Source organism: Mustela lutreola, chromosome 2 (genome assembly GCF_030435805.1).
Source record: "Mustela lutreola isolate mMusLut2 chromosome 2, mMusLut2.pri, whole genome shotgun sequence".
NCBI classification, from domain to species: domain Eukaryota; kingdom Metazoa; phylum Chordata; class Mammalia; order Carnivora; family Mustelidae; genus Mustela; species Mustela lutreola.
Genome location: NC_081291.1, coordinates 3,959,876 through 3,979,474, shown reverse-complemented (window position 1 = coordinate 3,979,474; position 19,599 = coordinate 3,959,876). Strand labels below are relative to the sequence as shown.

General features: G+C 60.6%; 1 protein-coding gene across 1 annotated transcript; it reads left to right on the top strand.

The window, feature by feature from the left end:
* Positions 1–284: 284 nt before the first annotated feature.
* On the top strand, positions 285–19,543 carry LONP1 (lon peptidase 1, mitochondrial). The gene is made up of 18 exons (XM_059159599.1): positions 285–742; positions 3,757–3,845; positions 4,502–4,621; positions 6,190–6,436; positions 8,132–8,193; positions 8,660–8,789; positions 9,201–9,284; positions 10,257–10,477; positions 11,261–11,399; positions 12,195–12,373; positions 13,700–13,787; positions 14,182–14,304; positions 14,390–14,506; positions 16,659–16,799; positions 17,172–17,337; positions 17,834–18,051; positions 18,144–18,308; positions 19,181–19,543. The coding sequence occupies exons 1-18, from the start codon at positions 311–313 to the stop codon at positions 19,355–19,357; spliced, it is 2,898 nt and encodes a 965-aa protein (XP_059015582.1). The 5' UTR covers positions 285–310; the 3' UTR covers positions 19,358–19,543.
* The last annotated feature ends 56 nt before the right edge of the window (positions 19,544–19,599 follow it).

Genomic DNA, 19,599 nt, shown 5'->3' with positions numbered 1-19,599 from the left:
ATTTGCAGCACCAGGGTCTCCCTTTTCAGAGGCGTTGGGGCGTGCCCACAGCCCCCCACGTGAGCCGAAGCGGCTTGCAGCTTCCCCGCTGGGCGGCCGGAAGAGGCGGAGGCAGTGAAGAGGCTGAGCCCCGCCTCCACGCTCCTTCAAGCCCCACCCCCGCCGCTTTCCGTTCCGGGTCACGCCCCCCTTTGGGTTTCCCCGCCCCGTTCCCGCCCCGGGTCCCTGGGCACGCGCGGGACTTCACGTGCGCGCTAACGGGGCGGGGGGAAATGACGCAAGTCCTGTGCGTCGCTAGGATGGCCGGGGCATGGCGGCGGGCACAGGCTACGTGCGGCTGTGGGGCGCTGCGCGGTGTTGGGCGCTGCGGCGGCCACTGTTGGCCGCCGCCGGGGGGCGGGTTCCGACTGCCGCTGGAGTGTGGTTGCCCAGAGGCCGGCGGGCCTGCGACGCCTTGCCTCCCTGGGTTCTGTGGGGCCGAGGCCCTGTGGCCGCGGGCCAGTGGCGGGGACTTTGGGAGGCGAACAGCCGCGGCGGCGGTGGCTCATTCTCCAGCGGCGAGGATGCCTCCGAGGGCGGTGCTGAGGATGGAGCCGCGGGCGCGGGGGGCAGTGCGGGGGGTGGGGAAGGCCCGATCATAACGGCACTGACTCCTATGACGATTCCGGACGTATTCCCGCACCTGCCGCTCATCGCCGTCACCCGCAACCCGGTGTTTCCGCGTTTCATCAAGATTATCGAGGTAATGAGCGCCCCCGCCGTGGCCTCCAGTTTCCCCTACTCTCCAGACGGCAGGTGGAACCGAGGGATCCTTGGGCACCCTCATGTTACACAACTTTTTCCACGCAAGAAGGTTCTTAAAAGTTGAAGTTCGAGTCCTTGTCTTCTCACTAGTTTCGTGAATTTGAGCCAGATTCCTCTCCCTTTGAGGTCCCTGATGAGCCCAGTGAACTTAGGACTGCCCAGTTAGAGCCCTAGTCACAGAAATCTCCGATGCTGGGAAGGACCGGACCAGAATAGTCTTTGCCGTCCAGTAACTTTTCTGCGGGTTTTGGTAAATGTTTCATGACACTCTCACTCGGGGCGGTTTGCAGTCTGGTTTCGAGCCCCTTTGGGATTAGGATTCATTCCTTCCTTAAACATTTCTTACCGGCTTACCAGGGGCCAGGCACGGTACTTAGGGCTACGGCAGTGAACAAGAGTGATAATTCCTGCCTTTGGAGCTTCCGTCCTAGCGGGATACAAGAGGCAATAAACCAGATTAGTAGGTAAATTTCATGTTGGAAGGCAGTGACTATGGTTGGGATAATAGAGCCAGGAACAGAGTACGGGAGACTTAAGAGGTAGGTGGGGGAAGGATGTTCTCAGAGGGGAGCAGCCATGGTTTGTTCATTCAGTAGAGTGTTTTTTACTTGTTATGTAGCAGGCACTGGGGAAGCAGACAAGCCACATGCAGTCCCTGTGCCTACGGAACTTGTGTTCTGGTGGAAGAGACATTAAGCAACATCATTTCAGACTAAGAGCCAAGGGGATGGGGAGATGGACTTGGGATGATGTAATAGAAAGCAACATGAGTGCTAGGAACTTGAATTTTTAGAGTAGGAAGGACCCGAATGCCTTCTTTCTTCCCTGACCCTTCCCCCACCCCCACTTTTTTTTTTTTTTTTTTTTTTAACGATGTGGAAATTAGAGTCCTTGGTGAAAAGTTATCTGTTAACAGAGCAAGGTCGTACAGTGAGTCAGCCTCCGCATTCACTCTCCAGCCTCTCCCTCATACTTTAGACTCCGCTAAACAAATCTCGGGTCGGGAGGAGCCCCTTCCACCTCCTCTCCCACCTGCTGATGGTGTGTGTTCGAGCTACTCTTCCAAGGGCCTTCCTTGGTTTTGAGTGGTGGTTACTTGTGGGCCCCAGAACCTATGGGTTCATATCCTGGCTCCACCACTAGTAGCTCCTTCACCTTCAGAAAGCTGTGGTTCTGGGCCTCCATTTTCTCATTGGTGCAATGGGTATTGTAATCAAACCTCAATTTTTAGAGCTGGTTGGGGAGGTAAGTCCACCAGTGTCGGGGGTATGGCCCCATACCTTAATCAGAAGCTGCTGCTGCTCTTTCCTGTGTGGTACCCTCCTGACATTTCAGAAGCTTGCCCTTGAAGCCTTTTTTCTGTCCTCAACCCCAGCCGACCTCTGGGGCCAGGAGTGTTCAGCTACAGTCCCCTCAGTCCTGCAAAGTGGCAGATGCCTTTTTTGCGTTTTGTCCAGAGAGAGAGGATTCCTCCAGGAGATTCTCTCTCCCCACCTGGAGTTAGCTAGGAGGGTTGACTGAATCGCTGTGGAAAGCAGGAGACTGGCGCGTGTTGTTACCTTGTCAGACAACAAGAAATCCTGCCAGAGGGAGGAGACAGATGCTAAGATGCAGCAGTTATCATCAGAGAGGAATGAAGGAAACTTCCATGGCACTGGGTGAAGGTTTCTGAACCTGTTAGCAAAGCTCTGTTCACTCTTGCTTCTGTGGTTGACACGGCCTGTGGCTAAATTGCCCCTCTAGTTTCTCCCCTTACTAGTGGCCTCTCAGTGTAGATCAATGGCTCTTAATTTGTGATGGGTTGGGGTGCCTGGGGGACTCAGTTGTTAAAGGTCTGCCTTCAGCTCAGGTCATGATCCCAAGATCCTGGGATCGAGCCCCACATTGGGCTCCCTGCTCAGCGGGAAGCCTGCTTCTCCCTCTCCCACTCCCCACTGCTTGTGTTCCCTCTTTCGCTGGGTCTCTTTCTGTCAAATAAATAAATAAAATCTTGAAAAAAAAAATTGTGGTGGGTCATGGACCTTTTCCCCAGGGAAAAATGCATCTGTAGGGTCAGGAATTCCTGAATCATAAGTTAAGAGCCCTGGCTGAGGGATGAGTTTAGAACACTGGTTCTCAGGCCGTGGTGCGGAGGCCGACAGCATCAGCATCACTTGGGAGCTTGTGTGAAATATAGGTTCTCAGGCCCACCCCAGGCCTCATCTGTCAAGACACCGAGGGCTGGGGCCCAGCTACCTGTCTTACCAAGTCCTCTAGGTAGCTCCGGTGCTGAAGTTTTGGGCCCTAAAGTGTAATCAGAGTCTGGGGTGGGAATTGATGCCTGCTGGAAGGAAATCACTTGGCCTTACAGACGTCTGTGCTCCTGCCCGTCAGATGTTGCCTGGAAGATGTTAGTCCTCTGCCTGCCGTTGAAATGGCATCAAGATGATGGGTTGTCATCCTGGGGCTTTTGATCCTTGATGAAAAGGGTGTAGATCTGATTGAGAGATACTTCCTACACGAATTGGGGGAAGTTACCAGTCTGTGGAATGGGCCGCGGTTGAACCACACACATTTAGTGTTGTCTTTCTGGTGTTGATAAAATCAGAATAGTCTAGATTTTCAGGCCAAGACACTTCACCTCTGAAATAGCTCTTAAAATCGGAAGTTAAATCAGTTTCTTGGTTCTGGCTGTTGGTCTACTTTGAGTTTTCTTTAGAAGGCGGTGGGGCCCACCGTGGCCTGCAGCCCTGTCAGCCTGTCCCACCGCATTCTCTACGCCTTCGTGTGTGTGTGTGTGTGTGTGTGTGTGTGTGTGTGTTTGGTTTGGGGCTTCCTGGACTGTGTTGGTTAATGTCCTGGGTCAGGTTAGCCTAGCCTTGAGAATCATCTTGAAAATGCTAGAGCTCTTGTCAAAATGTCAGCTAGGAAACCTGTCCTGCGTTTTTCACTTTGGGGTCGTTGTCATGCTAGGTTAAAAATAAGAAGTTGGTTGAGCTGCTAAGAAGGAAAGTCCGTCTTGCCCAGCCGTATGCCGGCGTCTTTCTAAAGAGGGATGACAAGTAAGTGTAACTTTTCCTTCACTGCTTCGTTGAAGTTGCCCTGGAGTGTAGTACACTACTGGTCTTGCTCCATAGAGTAGCCGGGACCTCTGACTGGGAAGAAATCAAGCAAAACCTTCTGAGCACAAGACCAAGAGCCGAGCCATCTTTTTAGTCTGGGCTGAAGACTTGGCTCACCTCTAGGTTTCATGTGGTCAGTTGTTGGGGAGGGGGGAGGGGTGCAGGTGTTAACCTCCAGGATCTTTGGTGGTGACCCCACTTGTGAGGTCGCTTCAGAGCAGAGCTAGGGGAGCAGATAGGGCAGCTCCAGGAACACCCACCTTGACTCTAGGTGGGAATTAGTTCCACTTCTGAGTTAGGAGGTAAATTCTGTAGGGGGAAGTGTGGAATGAAATCTCTTCCATCCGGGCCTGTCTTTACAGCCAACTTAGCCCATGAGCTGCTCACCTGGGTGCAGTGGCGGTGGATGCCAGGGGCCACGCTTAGCCCGTAGGTGCCCCACGGGGCTTTGCAGCACCTGTGGGAGCGAGGAGGTTGCCCTCGGGTTTCCGTGGAGGCTGGCAGGGGTGTTTCTCTTCTCTTCCTCCTCTTCACCCAAGACACCCCATTGAGAATTGGGGCCTGTGACCATGCACCTTTCTGTCCCTGTCCCTTAGCAATGAGTCTGACGTGGTCGAGAGCCTGGATGAGGTCTACCACACGGGGACGTTTGTCCAGATCCACGAGATGCAAGACCTTGGGGACAAGCTGCGCATGATCGTCATGGGACACAGAAGGTGAGGGACCCCGAGAGTCTGGGATGAGGCAGGAGGAAAGGCCCTGAGTGTCCCCAGGTTCCTGTCCTGGCCATCCTTCTTGCTCAGCTCTCCTGCCTTGTCACTGCCAGGACTAGACCAAAGCTGGAGGTGGCGGAGACAGGTCACTTCTGGGTCCCTCTTCTTAAAGTGGCTGTATGGGTGGCCAGCGGCAGGTTGTATCTTTTATGCATGTCATTCACAGGAGCGTCACAAATACAAAGTAGCAGGTTGCCTCATGTCCCGTGTAAGGTGTCAGCCTTCACAGTTTGGTGTGCTTCTCCTCCAAGTGCCCTTGTCCGCGTCTGGCCGCAGATCGTGCTAGATGTCCAGCTTAGCACTGCGGATTTTGACTCAGCCAGACACATCGCCTTGTCAACAAGGCAGCACACCCAGGGATACAGGGTGTGGCAGGCACTGGCTCTGTCCCGGGTTCTGGTGGTGGTCTTACTTCATGAAACCCCTGCTCCGGTCTTCATCTGCTCATTTTAGAGGATGTTTTTAGGATAGAGGCTGCCGCTCTGTCTCCTGGGGGGGATTTGTGAGGGAGGAGACGATGCCACGAAATGACTAAGAGCTTGGTCTGCCGCTAAGTGCTGTCCTGACCTGCAAGGTGCCTCATGGAAGGGTTCCCGCTGGCTCCGGGGGCCAGACCTGCTGTTCCTATGTGGTTTGCTGGCGTCAGCCAGGCACTGGGTCCACATCCCGCCAGCTCTCAGGCCAGCCCTCTGGAAAAGGTGGCATTAGTGACCCTGTGGGACAGGAGAATGCTGAGAGGGGAGGTGGCAGGTTTGCATTCACATCACTTAAACCCTGGTGTCTGCTGGGTACTTGGGTGTGGATGGAGAAACAGGCCCGGGGCCCACCCCGCACCCCCAAGAGAGGTGGCTAGGAGCATCAAATGGGCTGCCAGCTGAATTTTTTTTTTTTTTTTTAAGATTTTATTTATTTGACAGAGATCACAAGCAGGCAGAGAAGCAGGCAGAGGGGTACAGGGAGGTGGCTCCCTGCTGAGCAGAGAGCCTGATGTGGGGCTCGATCCCAGACTCTGGGATCATGACCTGAGCTGAAGGCAGAGGCTTTAACCCACTGAGCCACCCAGGCGCCCCTGCCTGCTGAATTCTGACGGTGGTGGGAGCGTTTCGGGGAAGTGAAGATGGGCAGGGTGAGGAGTAGGCGCAGACGGGGGCTGGACCTCACATGGAGCAGACAGGGAGGGCTTCTCTGTGGAGGTGCCCTCGAACTGAGGTCCGAACAACAGAAGGAGCCGCTGTCTGGTGAGCTCCAGGCCGAGGGCGGGGCAGGTGGAGTCCTAGAGCTGCTTGCCGGGCAGACTTCAGAGGTGCGTGGGGGACAGCAGGTTGTTGGTGTGGAACGCAGAGTGGCTGGGGCAGCGGGAGGCCAGCCGTGTGCCCGGTCGGGGGTGGGGGGTTGTCAGTCTTGGGGTTCTGAGACAGCAGCTTGGTCTCCAGCCCTGGGCCCAGCGTGCCCCTCCGTTGCCAGCACTGGAAGCCCCAGCAGCTTCACGTCTGCCCCATTTCCATCTTTAGGATTCACATCCACAAACAGCTGGAGGTAGAGCCTGAGGAGGCCGAAGCTGAAAACAAGCAGAAGGTCCGCAGGAAGACGAAGCGGGGCAAGAAGGAGACGGAGGAGGAGCTGAGCGGGGGGTCCCAGAGCGGCGGGCCCCTCGCGGAGGTGACGGCAGAAGCTGCCTCGGGCCCCCTCGGCGAGGTGCTCATGGTGGAGGTGGAGAACGTTGTCCACGAGGACTTCCAGGTCACCGAGGAAGTGAAAGTAAGTCATTGCTGCCGCCCGCGGGGCCCCCTGAGCAGGGGACATGCTCCCCGAGGCTCTAGGCCGTTCAGCTGTCAGGCTCTCGTGGAATGCAGAACGTGCCCCCGAGCCCCACAAGTCCTAGGAAGAATCCGGCAGCCAGGAGTGAAGGATTGGAACCTGGGTCCGGCCCCAGCCCGTGTCGGCTGCGCAGGAACTCCCGGGCTTCCTTCCATACTGGCTCCTTCCGCTCGAGCCCAGGGCGCTGGCGAAGGGGAGCAGGGCCCACTGCCCGTTACCGGTGGCTTCTTGGCAGGAAAGCAGCAGCCTTCTGGCCGCCTTGACCCTGGATGTAGGCTTGCTTGCCGCCTTCGTAGCCTAGGGAGCCTGCTGTCACGGTGGTGGGTGCTGTCCTCCCACCGGTTCTGGGGCAGGGAGCAGCAGGGGGCCCGCCTCCAGGGGGTCGGGGTGAAGAAAGGCAGAGGTTATGGAGAGCCCCCCGCCCCCCGCACAAGTCCCGGCATTGTTGTCCTGCCTGGGGGAGAGTGCACCCTGCACAGCCGGCCAGCAGCCTCAGTTGACTCCTGCAGCACCGTGTCAAACAGAGTTCTGGGGGCTTCTGAGCTGAGGGAAGGAGTCCTGTGGTCCACAGGTGACATCTGCCCCAGGCGCTGGGAGGGCCTTGGCTGCGTCTGCCCGGGGCAGCCTCACACCCATGCAGCCATGCTGTCCGGAACTCGCCAACACGGTCTCTGGTTCTGCGCCATCTGCCCCGGTGCTGTCAGGCGCTCGATCTGTGGCTGGTATCACCGAGGGACAAATGTCAGCTTTTGTCTTGATTCTAGATTATTTAAACCTGGGTGGCTCCCCCGGCGGCTGGACTGGGCCTCAGAGCTTCCTTCCTCTGAGGAAACTCGCATAGCGGGGGGAGAAAGACAGCGAAATTCATAGATGCCGCGGGGAAAAGAATCAGGGAGACTTGAAGAGGCTTAATGCTCGTTCTCGTCCGTGCAAGCGCAATGGGCCTCTAGCTGCCCTCTGCAGGTTCCTTCTGGAAAGTCCCATCCTTTGAGGGACAAACCCATAGCTAGAGGCTGGGTGCTTGCAGTAAAGGAATGCACGGCAGCCGCTTCCCGATCCTTCTTGTGCCCTCGCTGGGGTTTGGTGTGCTGGGAGCCGCCTTCCGGAAATCGCCAGGGGCTGGTGGTCGCACCACCAATTGTCCGTGGTCCTGCCAGGAGCATCCTGGTCTTCGCTGTGGCGGTGATGCTCCTGGTGTCCACAGTGTGGTTGGGGGGGTGGCGGTCCTCCACCTCCTCGGGGAGCCTGGGCCCAGGGTTCTGGCAGGGGACAGGCTGATAGCCCCGGTGACTTGCAAGGACCTCCCCAGACAGAGAATTTTCAAGCCAGGGTGTGCTGACGTGGAGGACGCGGGTGTTGGTTGTGAGGCTTGTGCTGAAATGAAGGAATAAAGAAACCCGTGTCCCCCGTTTTCCTCCAGGTGGCTCGTTCTAAGGTCCAGGTTCGACAGGGTGTAGGGAGCTAGGCACTGGTGTTCGTTTTTATGATCTTGATCCCGAGCCCCCATGGCTGGTGGATTCAGGGTCCACTCCTGGGCATCTGAGGCCATCCGTGGCCTGGGCCAGGCGGGAGGGGCTCCTTGCGCCACGGCCCCTGCTGGCCCCGGGCACCGATGGCCGCCTCCCTGTTTGCCAGGCCCTGACCGCCGAGATTGTGAAGACCATCCGGGACATCATTGCCTTGAATCCGCTCTACAGGTTGGTCTCCGGTGCCGTTCCCCAGGCCTGGTGTACGGTCGGTCCTCCCTGAGGCCAGGCGGGGGTCTGCCTGCGTCTTTCTGCAGCTGGGTGGATGGGAGGCTTTCTCAAGAGTGTCGTCCCGAGAGAAGACTGGGGGTGGCCCTGCGGTGGGAGGGTGGAGGGAGAGGCCTTACGCAGTGCACGTTTTTTGAGAGTGTGGACTTGCCCGAAAGCCTTTTCGTCATCAGCTGAGGTGGAGGTGGGGAGTCTCACACGGGGGACCCTCCACGGCCGGAGAGGGGGTTATGTCTGGTATGGGATTGTGAGTCTCATGGCTCTAGGACAGGACGGGAGGCCTCACCGGCCCACACCCAGTGCTCCGTGAGCATCCCAGACCTTGACCGTCGCTGCCGGGGAAGGGACACGCGGGCCAGCGCTGCTGCTGGGCTGGCCCCAGCTGCAGCAGCGCGCTCTGTCCCTGCAGAGAGTCTGTGCTGCAGATGATGCAGGCGGGCCAGCGTGTGGTGGACAACCCCATCTACCTGAGCGACATGGGCGCCGCACTGACCGGAGCCGAGTCCCACGAGCTGCAGGACGTCCTGGAGGAGACCAACGTGAGTGCGCGGGCCGGCCTCTGGGCCTGGCTGCTTGTCCAGGCTCGGCTTGGCCATTCCACCTCGCGCTCCTGAGGCCGTCAGGCCACCCCCGCTCCTCAGTCTCTGTGGCGACAGCTGGCGTTCGCTCCGGGTGGGGTTTTGTTCATCGGGTGGCATATTTGGCTCGCCACCAGTCTTCTGCGATTACCAGCGACAGCACTACGAAAGTTGTCGACCACAGCTTGCAGACATGCTGGCCTTTAACTGTAGGAGAACTGGGTCAGAGGGGGCTTGTCTGCACCTGGGGACACGTGGCTGGGTCGAGCTGCCCTGTGTGTGTCCGTCGGGAGGGGCCTGCTCCCCCGCCCACTCCCCCCACACAGAGATGCCCATTTCTGACCATCACTCGCATCTTCCCTTTCTCGGCAGATTCCCAAGCGGCTGTACAAGGCCCTCTCCCTCCTCAAGAAGGAGTTTGAGCTGAGCAAGCTGCAGCAGCGCCTGGGGCGCGAGGTGAGCCCGGGGGAGGGCAGAAGGTGTCCCTCACTCTTGTCCAGGGCAGCGAAGCTCTCTGAGAACCCAAGGCTGGTCTCGGCGCTGAGCCCGGGGTCTGCAGCCCCCAGGATGCCCTCCGTCGTGGTGGAGCTGCTCTCACATCCACGTCCTGGGAAGATACTGGGCACTGGGAACCAGTCTGGGAAGGGGTGAAGCTGTTTCCCCGAGGCTTTGCTGATTGTGGCCCAGTCCAGGGTCCTTGTGGATGGTCGGTTGCTTACCGTTCGTGTTGCTTCTCAGAACTGACTTGCTTTTTCCACTTTATTTTCGAGAAAACTTTCAAGTCACATCTTTACGTGGAAAACTTTTAACACTGAGTTATTAGCCCAAGGCAACTTCTTTAATTTTTAGTTTTTTTAAAAGACTTTTATTTGAGAGCAAGAGCACATGCCGGGGGAGGGAGAGAGGGAGAGGGAGAGGGAGAAGCAGGCCCCCTGCTCGGGCCCAGCTCGGGGCTCTATTCCAGGACCCTGAGAGGATGACCCAAAGCGAAGGCAGATGCTTAACTGCCAGCCACCCTTTGTGAGGCTCAGACTCATAACCCCAAAGTCAGAGTCACAGGCTCTACCAGCTGAGCCCGCATGGTGCCCCAGCACAAGGCAGTCCTTAACGCACCTCCGGTAGGAGACAGGAATGGGGCTTGTAGGTGGGCCTGGTGCTCAGCGGCCTCCGAGCCGTCACCCACCGCCCTGTCCACGTGGAGGAGCTCTGCGCCCGTGGCGGCTGCACCAGCATCAGGCCCACCTGATGGAGGGTCGAATCCGCTCCTCACCTGGAACTTGGCATCTTTATTTCCAGCTTGGGGAGACTGAGTTCACGGGGGAGGGAGCTGGAGACGGGCTTCCTGTGTCTGGAGGAAGCTGCGCCCCTGGTCCATGGCCGTGTGTTGTCCCCCCACCCCGGCCGCGCTGACGGCTGTGCTCGCCGCAGGTGGAGGAGAAGATCAAGCAGACGCACCGGAAGTACCTCCTGCAGGAGCAGCTGAAGATCATCAAGAAGGAGCTGGGGCTGGAGAAGGAGGACAAGGACGCCATCGAGGAGAAGTTCCGCGAGCGGCTCAAGGAGCTCGTGGTCCCCAAGCACGTCATGGACGTGGTGGACGAGGAGCTGAGCAAGCTGGCCCTGCTGGACAACCACTCCTCCGAGTTCAAGTGAGCCCCCCGGGGCGGCCCGGCCGCGGGCCGTCCACCCTCGAGGACGGCCCCCCTCTTGCGCCTCAGGCTCAGAGAAGCTGGTGACCGCCAGGGGCCGGGAAGCCGGGAGGGAGGGTGGGTGCCTTGGCCACTGTCCGGTCACGCTGGAGAAGCCCAGGAAGCACTTGGCATGTGGCGGTCCGCTCTCGGCGCCCCCGAAAAGACACACTTCTCTGTGTCACTCGTTTCCCTGCTGGGCAGAGGCGGCTCAGAGAAGTGGAGTCAGTGAGCAGGGTCTCTGTGCTGGTGGGTGGGGATGGGGCTTTGAACCCCGGGGGTGTCTGGCTTTGAGCAGTGCTTCCAGCCAGGGCCCTCCTTATGCCTCTGTCCCCTCCTCTGCGTGGTCTTGAGAGCCTGGGATCCTTGCATCTTCCTGGGTGCTCAGCCTTGCCCTGTGGGTGTGCAGCTCCCAACCCGGGGTCGCTCTCGGGGCAGCGCTGACTGGCCACCAGCCGGGCTTCTGCCACGCGTGCCCTGGGAGGGGTCATCTCCCATTTTTACCTCTCCCGCCTCTGGAGCAGGATTCCGAGCAGTCCCTGTGCTGCCGGTGTCCAGGCCCCTGTCCTGGGAGCCGTGTGGTTCCCACGGCGAGGCCTTTGCCGATTACCGGCTCCTCCAGCTGACGTGTCCGGGCGCAGTCCGAGCGGCAGGGGCAGCGGGCGCCGGCACCGTGGACTGGCAGTAGCAGCACCAGGCAGCGGGCTGGGCTCCGCTCACTGGGTCTGGTCTGTCCCCCGGCAGCGTCACTCGTAACTACCTGGACTGGCTGACGTCCATCCCGTGGGGCAAGTACAGTGACGAGAATCTGGACTTGGCCCGGGCCCAGGCGGTGCTGGAGGAGGACCACTACGGGATGGAGGACGTCAAGAAGCGCATCCTGGTGAGGACCCTGCGCCCCGCCCTTGGGTCCCAGCCCGCCCCCAGCTCCATCCCACCCGGTCCCAGTGAGGCCTCCCGCGCCCCTCTCCTAGGTCCCAGGCCTTCCCCCACCCCACCCTGCCTGCACCCCTCCTGCATGTCCTTGGGCACGGGCTACTCGAAGCCTCCCCTGGGCGCCACAGTCCCACCTCTCGGGCTCTTGTTCTGAGCACGCAGGGCGGGCACTGAGCAGCAGGGTGTGTCATCGTCTGGATTCCAGACCCAGGATTCCCCCATGGTGGGGTGGAGTCCCAGAGGAGTGGTTTGGGGGATTTCTGGTCTAGGGTCCAGGAGGGCCTTGGCCGAGGCAGGGCTGGCGGGGTTGGCAGAGGCTGAGGAAGGAGAAGGTGGAGGGCTTCAGGGGGAAGGACTGGCATTGGAGCAGACCAGAAGGCAGCAAGGGCACCCTGAGCCGAGCACACTGCTCTAGGGGCCTCGGATTCCTGAGGGGAGGGACAAGAGTCGTGCCTGAGACAACAGGTGATGGGCCCGGCCCAGGGCCAGTAATTTGTGGCTGGAGCAGCAAGAGGGTCAATACGGTCCAGGATGTGGGAGGAAGGGGTTGCTACCAGCTCAGTCTGGCGCCCTGATCACCCAATCGGTCACTGCAGTCCCCTCGGCCCCTCTGGGACATGCCTTGTCCCTTCCACAGCCCCCCGAGGTCTGAAAGGCAACGTGACAGTGGCAAAAGTCACAGCAGGCAGGGCTCCTGAGCGAGGGCAGCGCGGGTCTCATGGGAGCCGGCCTCTGCCCACAGGAGTTCATCGCCGTCAGCCAGCTCCGAGGCTCCACGCAGGGCAAGATCCTCTGCTTCTACGGTCCGCCTGGCGTGGGCAAGACCAGCATCGCCCGCTCCATCGCCCGTGCTCTGAACCGCGAGTACTTCCGCTTCAGCGTCGGGGGCATGACAGACGTGGCCGAGATCAAAGGGCATAGGTAGGCCTGGCCTGGCTCCATTCCTGTGTGTGCGGGGGGGTGTCAGCGGCCAGCGGTGGCCTCCGCTCATGCTGGGCTAAGTGCCGACGAGCCCGGGCACCGCTGCCTGCAGGCCCGGCGGAGTCCGGCCACGCAAACGTCGGCTCAAAACCTTGGCCTCTTGACCAGCAGGAGGGCGGACCCCCAGGAGCGTTTGTTTACCAGGTTCTTGGCAGATGGTCCCCGCCAGTTTCAGCTCCCCCAGCCCTGCGGCCAGAGTTCGGGGGCAAGGCGCTCTCCCCACTGAGAACGGGGCCGCACACCAGTGAGGCTCAGCGCCTCTCCTGATTCTTTGCTCCCTCACCGGGTCTAGCAGGGGCTGGTACTCTGCGTCCAGGGTCTGAAGACTGCAGGGCTGTGTGCGTGCGCCCTCCCGTTGCAGCGGGCATGGCGTGTTCTCCTGGGGCTCACGTCATTTCCTCTCTCCGCTCTGCACTCCCTCGGCTCTAGCCACGTGGGCTTTCAGCACACCAGGCCCGGTCCTGCTCTGCCCTAGGACCTCTGCACAGGCTATTCCTGCTACTCAGAAAACCCTCTTCTTTCAAGTACCCGCACACCTTGCTGCTTCACGTTTTGCTTAGAATCTCTCCCTAAGACATTTCTTGTTCCTGCTTTAATGCCCCTGAGACGGCAGTCCAGGTCCCCTGTCCCATCTTACTTTTGTAGCACGTACAAAGTTCATCACACCTCTGAGTTCCTCCTTCATCTCCCGTGCCATTTGTCTGCCCTGCTGGGCCTTATCTCTCAGGCACAAGACTGGTGTCTGCCTTACTCTGTGTGTGCCAGACCCCCGCACCTGAGCTGGGACCGTAGAGCAAGGAGGTGGCAAGAAGCACCCCGGCAGGTGCCAGGCAGGTGCGGGCCGTGGGCCCAGGGACCCCAAGGCCTAGGAGGCCATGCTGTGCCTGCGAGGACCTGGGTGGGGAGAGCATTTCTGCTGCCAGCATCTGGCTGCTTCTGACCTCTCTTGTTCTGTTACATTGGGCAATGTGCGCTGGGTTTCACCGTCCAGATAGGAGGTGCTGGCTTCGGGGACAGGTTTGAGCGAGACCTGGTTTTGCATCTGTACCCGGCCCAAGTCGGAGCTGGGGTGAGATGGCAACATTGCCGTTGCTGGAGAGCCACAGGCCGTCAGGGAGGCCATCAGCCGGTGCCACACGCATCACCTCCCCATTGGCCACCTCTGGGCGGCCCTCCATGGAGGCCGAGTGCTACACCGAGAATCTGTGCGCTCTGGGAGCCGGCAGGGGAGGAGCCGACCGCTCCAGCTGTGCTCTGCCCCCCCAGGCGGACATATGTGGGTGCTATGCCAGGGAAGGTCATCCAGTGCCTGAAGAAGACCAAGACGGAGAACCCCTTGATCCTGATAGACGAGGTGTGTATGGGCTGGGGGCTGGGTGTGCGGTGGGGCTCAGGGCTGACACGGCAGCACGGCTTCTGTTCTAGCACCCTTCCCCGAGGTCAGATGTCCCTGAGGCCTTCCTGGGCCAGGGCTCCAGGCAGTCCCAACCAGGCGGAGTCTCTCCGAGATCGGACCCATGTTCCCCGCCATTTCGGTTGTCCCCTAGACCCTGGGGGGGCCGCACAGCTGCTGGGCCACTTCACAATAAGCTTCTGTCCTTGTCCTCAGACGACCCCATGGCAGCCCTCCTGCTGCAGGCTCACCCAGTGCCAGGCCCTGGTGCTGGTGAAATGGGGTCCCACCCTCCTCCCTCCCGTCAGGAGCGGGGACCAGTGCCCAGAGCACCCACCTTGCGCTGCCCCTTCAGGTGGACAAGATAGGCCGGGGCTACCAGGGGGACCCGTCGTCAGCGCTGCTTGAGCTGCTGGACCCCGAGCAGAATGCTAACTTCCTGGATCACTACTTGGATGTGCCCGTGGACCTGTCCAAGGTATGTGTGTCCTGCCGGGGAGCCAGGCCCAGTGGGGAGAGGCAGGGGGGCTGGTTCTCCAGAACCTTCCTGCTGGCCTCCCCAGGTGCTGTTCATCTGCACAGCCAACGTCACCGAGACCATCCCCGAGCCGCTGAGGGACCGGATGGAGATGATCAATGTGTCTGGCTATGTGGCACAGGAGAAGCTCGCTATCGCAGAGGTGAGGGTGGGACCCTTGCCCCAGCTCTGGACAGACGGGGGTGCCCACTGCAGCTGGGGGTCCGGGCATATTTGAGGCCAAGGCCCCTAACCAGAGCTGCAGGGGACAGTCCATAATGGTCCTGCTTGGAGTTGGGATGGCCAGGGTCTGTCCACTGGCGTAGCGTGAGCATGGCCAAGAGCAGCAGCGCAGCCAGCTGTGAGCTGTGTAGCCGCGCACGTGTGACCCCTGTGTGGGCAGGTCCCCGACCCGCTGGGTGTCCGGTGGCTCCCATTTGCCCCTGCCCGGGCCTGGCGTCAGACCCCCGGGCTGTTCCTGCTTCGGGGCCGGTTGTGCATTGCAGGGCTGGCTGTCCTCCAACCGACTGCATCTCGGGGGTTCCCACACCTCGTGTTTGGGTTTGGCGGTTTGCTGTAACAGCTCCCGGAGCTCGGGGCCACAGTCTGCTTCCTCACCAGTTTGATACAGAGGATACAGCCAGGGAACAGCCGTGACCATGCATCAAGCCCAGCAGGGCCGTGGGCTTCTGTGTCCCTGGGTGCACCCCTCTTCCAGTGCCGCCCAGTGGGCCCACCTTCTCCAGCTCTGCGGCCCAGGCTATTCAGGGAGGCTTCCGACCCTGTGCATTGTTGAGTAAATCATGATCTGGTGCCAGACTGGCCCTCTAGCCTCTCCTCTCCCTGGGGGTCAGGGCCAAGGCTGACCAGTACCCCCCTACCGCACCCCACCCCGGCCCTCAGACCCCCACTCCAGGGGCCGCCTCACTGGCGCAGGCCCCGGTAAGGCGGCAAGGGGCCCTGGGAGGCACCAGCAGCTGTGCTGCTCCCCCGCTCTCCTGCAGACCCACGCTGTACAGAGTTCTCCTACCCACTCTCTGGGCCCCAGAACAGGAATGAGGGACTGCCATGAAGGTGACGTTGGAGGAACACAGCAGGGCTATCCGCGCACTGTGGGGGGCCGTGTGCTGGGCCCTCCTAGTCCCCTCCCCCGTTGGTGCTGCTCTCTGTCCCGCCGCACAGCTGTCCCAGGGCCGGCACCCCTGCCGCCCATCTTCCCACCGGCCCTGGGCCTTCGAGTTCTGTGGCCGCAGAACGCTTGTCCGAGGCCCAGGCTCAGCCAGAATTCAGGTCTCTGCGTTTCCTAGACCTTACTGGTCTCCCTGGCCGGGGGCTGGCTTCCTACCCAGAAGAATGTTAGAGCAGAGCCAGGTTTCTCTCTAGAGCCAAAGGAAGGTGTTTCTGACTTGGGGTTTTCTTGCTGGAAGGGGGTCGAGCACATTTTTTACTGAGCCCATTTCAGCCCTCAGGTGCTGGGCCCCAGCTCTCGGGGCCTGCTAGTGGCCTCCTGTCCCCTGCTCTGGGAGGGGAGCCAGAGGAGCTCTTGGCTGAGGTAGTTATAGGGGTCCTGGGGCCTCCCCTGCCGGCCAAGGAGGGAGGCAGGCTTGGGGACCTGGACAGGGAACTTCTTTTAAAACTTTGAAGGGGCAAGAGGAACACGGACTTACAGAGGCTTCGGGGCCAGCCCATGTCAGTTGACAAATGTACTGACGCGTAAGGTTGTGTCTCCCAAGTTTCCATTGCCTTCTACCCCAGAGCTGGTGCTCGGGCCTGTCTGTCCCATGACTGCTGTATGGCAGGAGTCGGGCTGGGCTGTGAGTGACCTTGTAGCCTCTTGACCTTCCCATTCCTGTCTGTTCGGGGTGGCAACCCTGAGTGTGAGTAGGGTGAGCCCAGGGATCCAGGAGACCTTCCTGGAGGGGTGATGTCTTAAGTGCCATTTGGAGGGAGGGCAGGAATGGAACCTGGACAGAGGACGGCCCAGGAGCAGAGCCCTGGGAGCTTCTGGAGGTGGCAGGCTGGGCCTCTGGGCTCCCAGGAGGGCCTGGCGCCCACCATGCGCTCTACCCAGACTCCCTGCCTCCCTTCCTCCCCGCCCTGCTGGCTCCTTACCCTCAGGTCTCCACTTTGGTGCCCCCTCCTGGGGCAGCCTTCCCCGAGTGCCCCGCCCCCCGAGCCTGGGGATGAGAGCTTGTGCAGACAGATGCTGGGGCCACCTCCATCACCTCTAGCCAGCCAAGAGTTGTGGGAAGGTTTCGGGGGTGAGTGGGGGTGAGGCCCCGAGGGTCCTGATGGCAGCGTGCTCCTCCTGCCAGCGGTACCTGGTGCCTCAGGCACGTGCCCTGTGTGGCCTGGATGAGAGCAAGGCCAAGTTGTCGGCGGATGTGCTGACCCTGCTCATCAAGCAGTACTGCCGGGAGAGTGGTGTGCGCAACCTGCAGAAGCAGGTGGAGAAGGTGAGCCGGGCGGCTGGGGGGAGCGGGAGGTCTGCAGGCTGTGCGGGCGGATGGGGGCCGACTCAGGGACCTGTCCTGCCGGACCCCACTCCCAGGAGATCCCCAGAGGAGGCCTGTCCACAGAGACAGGGAGGAGCTGGTGGGAGCCGGGGCTGGGGCAGTGGGTGGAGGCGTCTGTACTTCATGGGGATGGACCCTCCATTTGGGGAGATAGAGATTCACATCTGGAGACAGATGTGAATGTACTTGATAGCGTGAATCTGTAAACATGGAAGTGGTTGAACTGGTCACTTTATGTACTTTATCCCGATGTTAAGAATTAAAAAGCGGAGTGACGGGCGCACGCTCACACTGCTGCCTCGCCTGCTCCAGGTGTTGCGGAAGTCCGCCTACAAGATCGTCAGCGGCGAGGCTGACCAGGTAGAGGTGACACCGGAGAACCTGCAGGACTTCGTGGGGAAGCCCGTGTTCACCGTGGAGCGCATGTACGATGTGACACCGCCTGGCGTGGTCATGGGGCTGGCCTGGACCGCCATGGGTGAGCGGCAGAGTCCTCTGAGCCCCCTCTGTAGAGGGAGTCCAGGAGACCGGGGGCTGATCAGGGAGGGGAAAGATGGGCCCCCCAAGGTGGCAGGAGTGCCCCACAAGCCTTATTTGCCTTGGGAGTCCCTCTGGCCTGGGGACAGGGCTGCCACCCAGCAGTGGGGGCTTCCCCACTCCACCCCAGGCCGATGGGTGATGCCGTGGGAGGAGTTTGCAGAACAGGCCGGCTCTGAGTGGTACACTGCCTGCACATCTGGATGAACGTAAAGGAACTGGGGTTCTGCGCTGGGAGGCTGCACCCTCGCTGCGCCCACGAAAACAAAGCAGAGGGCAGCAGCCGCCCCAGGGGCAGTGCTGCACTGTGGAGAGGCAGGCGGGCATCAAGCCAGGGAGAGGGCGCAGAGGAGCACTTGGGGTGTTCCCTAGGCACCCCACTGTGAAGGCTGGGGGAGGGGTCCTAGGGTTCCCAGCCTCTGCCTGCTGGTTCCCAGGAGGCTCCACGCTGTTTGTGGAGACGTCCCCTCGGCGGCCCCGCGACAAGGATGGTAAGGGGGACAAGGATGGAAGCCTGGAGGTGACAGGCCAGCTGGGGGACGTGATGAAGGAGAGCGCTCGCATCGCCTACACCTTCGCCAGGGCCTTCCTGATGCAGCACGAGCCCAGCAACGATTACCTGGTGACCTCCCACATCCACCTGCACGTGCCTGAGGTGAGGACACGCCTGGCAGCCTGGTCCCTGGTCCCCTGCCCCGGGCTGTGCCCACCTCTCATCCAGCCTGCCCACCCGCATCTCCCCACCAGGGTGCGACCCCCAAGGATGGCCCGAGCGCCGGCTGCACCATCGTCACGGCCCTGCTCTCCCTGGCCATGGACCGGCCTGTGCGGCCAAACCTGGCCATGACGGGCGAGGTGTCCCTCACTGGGAAGATCCTGCCGGTGGGTGGCATCAAGGAGAAGACGATTGCGGTGAGTCTCACCCCCTCTGCCCCGGGATGGGTCTAGACTAGAGGGCCCCCAGGAGACACTCTGTCCTTGCAGAGTTGGTGTAGGCCTCAGGCAGGTGGGGAGGGTACCAGCCCCTTACAGACTAGGGTTTGGGTCCGTGTTGAGTGGAGTGCCCAGCTGTTCCGCTCTGCAGCGGTCCTTTGTCTCTCCAAGATTTCCCATCTTGGCTGCTCTCAAGCTAGCAGGGCTTCCTGCTTCCTCAGCCAAGCACCAAGGATGGCAGAAGCAGAAAAAGCAGGAGAGTCTGGCTGGGAGTGTGAGAGGCCTTGTGTTGGCCAGTTAGTCCTGTGCTGGGACTCCTGTCCTTGCATCTAACCCGTGATCCCGAACTCCTGAAACCTGGACGCCCCCATCTGTCCCTTGACCAACCCACTAGGCAGAGTTCACGTCTGGGGACTTCAGAGGCTGTATACATCGTGCTTTACCCATTTGCGAAGTGGAAAAGGAAATAAGGCTGCATTCGCTGTCCCTGGGTGGTGCCAGGTGGCCAGTGGGAACCATTGTCCCCCAGGGGGTAGTCAGGCAGGGTGAAATTGGGGCTGGTGGCCTGTGGGCTGAACACAGACCAGCATCCAGAGCTCACAGGTGCTCGCTCAGGCTGCACCTCGCTTTAATGCACTTCGTGTTCAGATCCTGTGTACTTGTAGCTGCCAAAACGCTTAACCGGCTCTGGTTACTGCCATCGATTAAACCCGGGGGTTCTGCGGGGGCAGGCTGCTGGAACGGAGGCCAGGGATGGTGCTGGGCTTCCGAGTTCTCCGCTGTGAGGCCTGTGTGAAGGGGAGGCCCACGGGGCACAGCCCTTCCATTCGCCCTCTGGCTCTCCCTCCCAGGCAAAGCGAGCTGGTGTGACGTGCATCGTCCTGCCGGCGGAGAACAAGAAGGACTTCTACGACCTGGCTGCCTTCATCACGGAGGGCCTGGAGGTGCACTTCGTGGAGCACTACCGAGAGATCTTCACCATCGCCTTCCCTGAGGAGCAGCCGGAGGCCCTGGCCGTGGAGCGGTGACGGCGCCTGGGCTCACTGACACGGACAGGCCCGTTTGGGCCAAGCAGGCACTGGACCAGGAGCCCGGGCCGCTGAGCCCTCCGGAGAGGCGGCAGAGGCCCGAGGAAGGGCCACAGCAACGGCTAAATCACGGCGCCCCGCACGGATGACGAACTATTTAATTATGATTAAACCGCCTTCCCAGGACTGCTCGCCTGCTTGTTCTGTGCCCTCCGGCGCCTGCCCCTCCCCAGTGCGCCGCG

Coding starts and splice junctions, on each gene's coding strand:
- LONP1 (XM_059159599.1), top strand. CDS start 311: ATGGCGGCGGGCACAGGCTACGTGCGGCTGTGGGGCGCTGCGCGGTGT. Junction 6,437..8,131: donor AGGTCACCGAGGAAGTGAAA/GTAAGTCATTGC, acceptor CCTGTTTGCCAG/GCCCTGACCGCCGAGATTGT. Junction 14,305..14,389: donor TGCCCGTGGACCTGTCCAAG/GTATGTGTGTCC, acceptor TGGCCTCCCCAG/GTGCTGTTCATCTGCACAGC.